General features: G+C 52.6%; 1 protein-coding gene across 1 annotated transcript in view; it reads right to left on the reverse strand.

The window, feature by feature from the left end:
* The window catches only part of DMRT3 (doublesex and mab-3 related transcription factor 3), a 62,222-nt gene extending 56,712 nt beyond the window's left edge, over positions 1-5,510 (reverse strand). The window contains exon 1 of the mRNA XM_069625748.1: positions 4,978-5,510. Within this exon, the coding sequence (XP_069481849.1) occupies positions 4,978-5,329 (352 nt within the window). The 5' untranslated portion in view covers positions 5,330-5,510. The remainder of the gene's footprint in view (positions 1-4,977) is intronic.
* Positions 5,511-6,000: the final 490 nt, after the last annotated feature.

Here is a 6,000-nt window from a genome sequence, read left to right on the forward strand (position 1 = left end):
ACACCCGAATTTGAGAAGTTGTGGTCGTTACATACGATGGTATGATCGACTTTTCTAAATGTTTCGCGTGTGAAGAAGGTTGCGCAGAAGCAGAACTCTTTCTTTCCAGGGGTAACGCGGTCATGTGCGGCCTCCTCCACCTGGGGTGGAATTAGAGCTGTTGAAACCGCTCTCCCACGCATGAACTCTGCAACAGTTGAACCGGAAGCGGGGACCGCCTTTCGTTGCTGTAACCACGGCAGTTTCCCGGCCACTACCAGGGAAGCGCGGGGGTGTTTTACAGAAGACCCTGCGCGCCTCTTATTCTGGATGGTATCTCTGCAGTGTTTGGTGGATTCAATGACAGTGATGTTTTTCTTGGTTTGCTGAGTTTATGTGTCTGTTCAGAAAGGTGGGTAGAGGGCACTGTGTGGAGAGGAGCAGGCACGCGCTGCAGTCACAAACAGAAAGCAGCGGGAAGAGAAAAAGCCCAAACGAAGTGCGGATGTGGCCGAAACACAGCAAATGAGGGCACGCTCCGGCAAAGGCACTGGACCTGCCTATAAGTTGCACTTAAGTCTATACATGCAGGCCCAATAGACATAATATCTCTTCCCAAAATAACTGTAAACAATTACCTGTACTAAGCCATCGTCCTAATTACCTCTAATATTACATCATGTAATGTTTCGTTTACTGAGCAGCTGGTACTTGGATGTAATTACCGGCGTATTTGTGAACAATTTAGCTCTCTCTTTTATTTTCCTTCTCCCCCTTGCCTCCAAACCTCTGAATTCTCGGCCTTTCGACGCGAGACCTGTCTGCGTGCGGCGCTTTACAAAAACCTTAAATAAATGCACGTTCCGCTTCTGGATTCTTGGGCTGGTCGGGCCGCTTCCAGCGCCCAAATGCCGGTGTTTACCACAAGAACATCGAGTTAAGGGGGAGATACTGTCGCACGTGGGGCCTGATTGACAAGGCGTTGTTCAATGGGCGCACCCCACCGAAGAACGCTGTGAATCCGGCCCATGGGTGCGCCAATAGATATCAAAATAAATGCGCCAGCTAGGGGCAAATTGTACTACGCAACAGCGTGCAAGGACATATATGCATTGCGTGATCCCTGGATAAGCGGGCAGTGGCCAATTGCACGTCACTGGCGCAAAGTTAGGCTGCACGGAGGCAACATTGCGCGCATGTGTGTCTGATTTTCTGGCACTGGTACTGAACTGGTGATACACGGCAGCATTGTATAGTACTGAGCCCAGGCTCACAACGTGTGGGATACATCGCCCTACACGTGTCCCGCGGCCAAATAGCACACAAATTGTGCAATGCGGACGAGAAAATACGCAGAACAACGTGGGCCTGATGTACAAAGCGATTTTCTATGGGACTGCGCCATTGTAATACGCCTTTGTAAATCAAGTGCACGTGTATTAATCGTGACGTAATATTGTGAAGTGAAGGGCCGCTGTCTCGTGTGCACATGCAATTCACAGCGGTGCAGGCAGAGATGTGCCCGGGAAAGTCACGGTGGACTGAACATCTACAAACCTGTAACGCGAATGGTTCTTGAATATATGCGTGTCTTTGCCATACGAGCCAGCGACTACCAGCCATTCTGACCCGGAAGACCCCCCCCAAGCGCGTGCTCTGCTGCAAGGACAAAAGAGCTCGGGGTATTGTGGGTCAGCATGACCGGTCACAGGCTCGTGTGGCCAAGCGGCCCAGGCGTGTTCTTCTATTTATTTATTTGCATTTGTGTAGCGCACCTGCAGCCCAGAGGCATCGTGGTGCTTGTTACATGACGTGTATAAGCATTTTCAATTGGCAGTTCACATGTGACCGAGAGGCCTCTTAGTAGTTACAGGTACAAATGTGAAAGAATGGACGAAAGAAACTGGGGGGTGACAGCTACGGAACCGTTATGTTTAGCTCCAGGAGGACTGACCTTCACTGCTTGGGGGCTGGAAATATATATATATATATATATATTCCATGTGAAGGTTTTTGAGACTCCACCATAACTTCATTGGTGATAAGCACATTGTCACTTTTGATGTGTACTGCATGAAACAGTGTCCTGTCCAGTACTGCATACCCAGCACTTTCCAGGTTTTACATGTACTAATGCGGCCTCTGTGATGTGGACTTGTCTCTCTATTTTAGTTTACCTTCATCAACCCAGATAAGGTCACATGTTCTGCTTTGACAGGCGCTCACTATGCATTTATGAATTACGGCACTATTCTGCTGATATATTCTTTTTATTCTGAGACTACATGTAGTCTTACCTATATAATGAGGTTCTAAAGTTCCTGGGATTTGCACACTTTTAAAGCTAACATGTTCTATCAGAAACCGCTTTACCTTGCACTATATATATATATAGCGTTTCTTTTCAGTGTGAAAGGTGTTGATGCTGTACAGACCATATAGTCTGAGGGCACTTTGTATACATGTCATGTGCACAGGGTCGGTTGGTTGTTGTGTGATCAAGTGCCTCTCAGCCTGATCTTTTTACTGAAACGGAAACTTTATTGCCGGATCCGAGATATATATATATATATATATATATATATATATATATATATATATATATATATTGTGTGTGTACAATAATGCACATACTTGCAATACATAACTCTCCAATTAAAAAATATGGCATGTGTCAGAGTGGATTATTTGACTAAGTGTATTTGTTTTATATGTGTAATAAAAAATAAAATTGTGTTCTCCTCTGCTCCATGCCACAGGCCCCGCCCGTCTCTCGGCGCAGGTGGGCGCCCTTTGCCCCCGCATGCCCGCCTCCCTTGTTCTCAGCACGGCCCAGGCGCCTATAAACTCCCCTGGCAGTGACCCATCTCTGGGAGCCGCATTCACTTAGTGCCGACGCTTCATGTTTTAATTACAGGAGTTTCCAATTACCGACAAGTCGCAATTAGCAGAATGCAGCACCGCCACCTTGCAGAGAGAGGCCTCCCGGCGTCACCGCCAGCCAGGCGTGCAGGGAGAGGCCGCACCAGCACATACAAGGCCTTACTGACATGGGCACCCTGATTCACAGAGCAGTGCAAAGTGTATTTTTGCAGTTGGGGCCAGAGGTCGAAGTGGGCGGGTGCGGTGCTCCTATACTTTTTATTTTTAAGTTTCACCATTCCTACACTTTTATTTTGAAAAGAAAACGTTCTGGAATGGTTCAGTTTTAAAATAAAAGTGTGGGAAGAAGTTGAAGCTTGCACTTCAGTGCACTGCATGGCACATTCCCATAAATAGCAGGTGTGTTTATTTGGGGGTGTGGATTGTGTGTGGGAGGGGGTGCAGGAATGGGGTGTGTGGGGAGTGGGTGCAGGCCAGCAAGGAACATAGTTCCACTACTTCTTTTCGTACACTTAGAACTCTGGTCGGAGCAATCTGTCGCAGCCACGTCTCTCACCTCCTCGCGCAAAATATGAACACCATTGAAGAAAAATCGTCTTCCAGCTACGGTGTCCCCAGCCTCCATCGCCCCGCCCTCTCCCCCCAAGCATCAACCCGCTCATATTTGTTGTCGGAATTGCAATGCTGGACTGGGGTGCCGTGGGTAATCAAGGTTGGGCACTGTTAGTAGTCACCACCGGGGGCTGCGTTTTGGGCGAGTGTGCAGGGTATACCGGGGGCTGCGTTTTGGGCGAGTGTGCAGGGTATCGTCTGCTGGCGAACAATGCTTCTTTGCAGGATAGTGTGTGATCCTTGGCACATAGCTGGGTGCGCCGAAATCGCGAGCGCGTAGAAGCAAGACTGTACCCCGGGTTTAGCGGTGTATACAAACTGCACCGTCCTGTGAATGCTCCATTCGCAACACGGCCAGAAATACAGTCAGCGGGGTTAGAACTGGATTCTCCGGGTACGTCTAAATAACGCGGCATCGTTGCAGTTCAGTGTGACGTTTCGGTGAGAGCCAAGTTGCTGTGCACCCTGCGGGGCCTGTCCGACACAGGGGCGATTGGAACCCGGCAATTTCAAAGAGTCTGAGTTCTGCTGCATGTGGCTATGAGGTATTTTAAAATATTTATCAAACATGTGCAAACACGTACAAACTCACATGCTCACCTTGTAAACCAAGGCGTAGACATATGCATTTACAGGGCGTGGTTTACAACGTGTTTTCCAATGGGGGATTTTCATTGAAAAACGAGTTTGTAAATCAGGCGCAGGGTGTAGTGGAGCCCACGTCAGCACGGCTACTGCCTCCCGTGGCCCCGCTGCGGCCTGAGAATCTCACATGTCCCCTGTGCCCACCTCCAGCTCTGAGTGTGCCCGCTCCCCAGCAGGGTGCCGCGCCCCTACTCCCAACCTTCCCAACGACTTCTGCCCTCTTCCCTCGCCCACACTGTGCCCAGACTCTGACCACCAGACTGCTCTACCGGGCAATGGCCCGAACCAAACATGTAAAATGCTAGTGTGGGCCAGTTTTGTTGGTCGAAGTGGGCCACTTTTTTGGGCAATGCGGGCCAGTTTGGTAAGTTACTTCACCATATGGCTATAGTTTTGACCATTGTTGCTGAATAAATATTTTTTAAATTGCACAATTTCTATCACATTTGATGAAAAAAACTGCCCCTTTGGTACTACTCAAACAATCTGTTACAAAAGGAATTAATTGCCATTTGGAACTGTGGGCCACTTTTTCATTGGTGCCTGAGACAATGTCATACCCCAGTCCGACCCTACCTGTGGCCCCTCGTCCACACTGTGCCCAGATTCGGACCACTCCCCCCTCAACATACGGTGTCGTGTGCCCTTACATCTGCCCCCTACACCCCAGCTAATCCCCCGACAACAGCTGTGCTCCCTGACAGCTGTTCCAAGCCCCGCCTCTCCCGTTCCTTCCCCCGGGTGTCCCTGCCTTGCGCCCCCCTCTGCCGCCTCGCTGCTGCCAGTGACCTGGGTGGCATCGCCAGGCCACCCCCTGAGCCCCACGCAGATCCCCCAAGCGCCCTCCGCGACTCTTACCTGCCACCGGGGCTTTGGGCGGAGTGGGATCGGCCGGCACACCCCAGCGCATGGCCCCCAAGTCGGGGTGAGGTCGAGGCAGCGCCTCGGGCGGGAGCAGGCTGTCTAGGCTCTCGGTGGCCTGCTGCCGGCGTAGCGCCACCTGCGCCGCCATGACGCGTTGGCGCTCGATGATCAGGATGCACTTGTCGCAGGTGCAGTCTTTGAAGCGGCAGTAGCGCTTGTGGCCCTTCAGCCAAGAGAGCACCCCGTGGTTCCGGCAGCGCGCGCACTTGGGGGTCCTCTGCAGGGGGGGCCGCGGGGGCGCCACCGGAGCCCCCATGTACAGGTAGGGAGGCCCGTAGCCGTTCATAGCCGTGCAGTCAGGGGCCGGGGCGCATGTGAAGGGGGGTCCTGGGTGGGCTGCGCCCCTGGCCGGGCTCCAGACTCTGCTGCTCTGTCCGCTTCTCCCTGGGGCTGAGGCTCTTCGGTGTCCCCGCTTCCCGGGAGCTGCCAGTGCCGCCTGCGCGCGAGGGACTGATACCTGCTGCCCTCCCGCTGCCAGACTGCAGCCCCTGCCCACCCGCCTCTGCTCTGACCCCTCCTACCTGCCCTCTTCAGCGCTGCCAGGCTGCCCCTCCTCCCCCTCGGGCCCTTCCCCTCTCACGCCCCCTCCAGCATTGACTCCATCAGCCAGACCCGCTCCTGACCCCCCCCTCGCACACACATCCCTCCACTGTGCCGTTTATTCACACCTTTATTAACCATTGCTTGTCCTTCCCCACACCCAGCCTAATTTCCTAACCCATAGAACTAGCCAAATGGCAGCTGGGCTGACACCCACCCTCGAATCCCACCACTGCACCCTTCAGCGGCGCCCCGCACTCGCCTGCAAGACAGTGGCGCAGCCATAAATCAGAATTGCACGAAGGCAGGTGTGCATTGCATTGTTCGTCGCCTGTTTGTGAAAGAGACGCCGCTGGCATGTATGTGGGCACCGCCCCCTCTCCCCGTCCCCCGCTCTAGGCTATACACAGGGAGCAC

The sequence above is a fragment of the Ambystoma mexicanum genome, chromosome 6p (assembly GCF_040938575.1).
Source record: "Ambystoma mexicanum isolate Mex_15411 chromosome 6p, UKY_AmexF1_1, whole genome shotgun sequence".
Lineage (NCBI taxonomy): Eukaryota > Metazoa > Chordata > Amphibia > Caudata > Ambystomatidae > Ambystoma > Ambystoma mexicanum.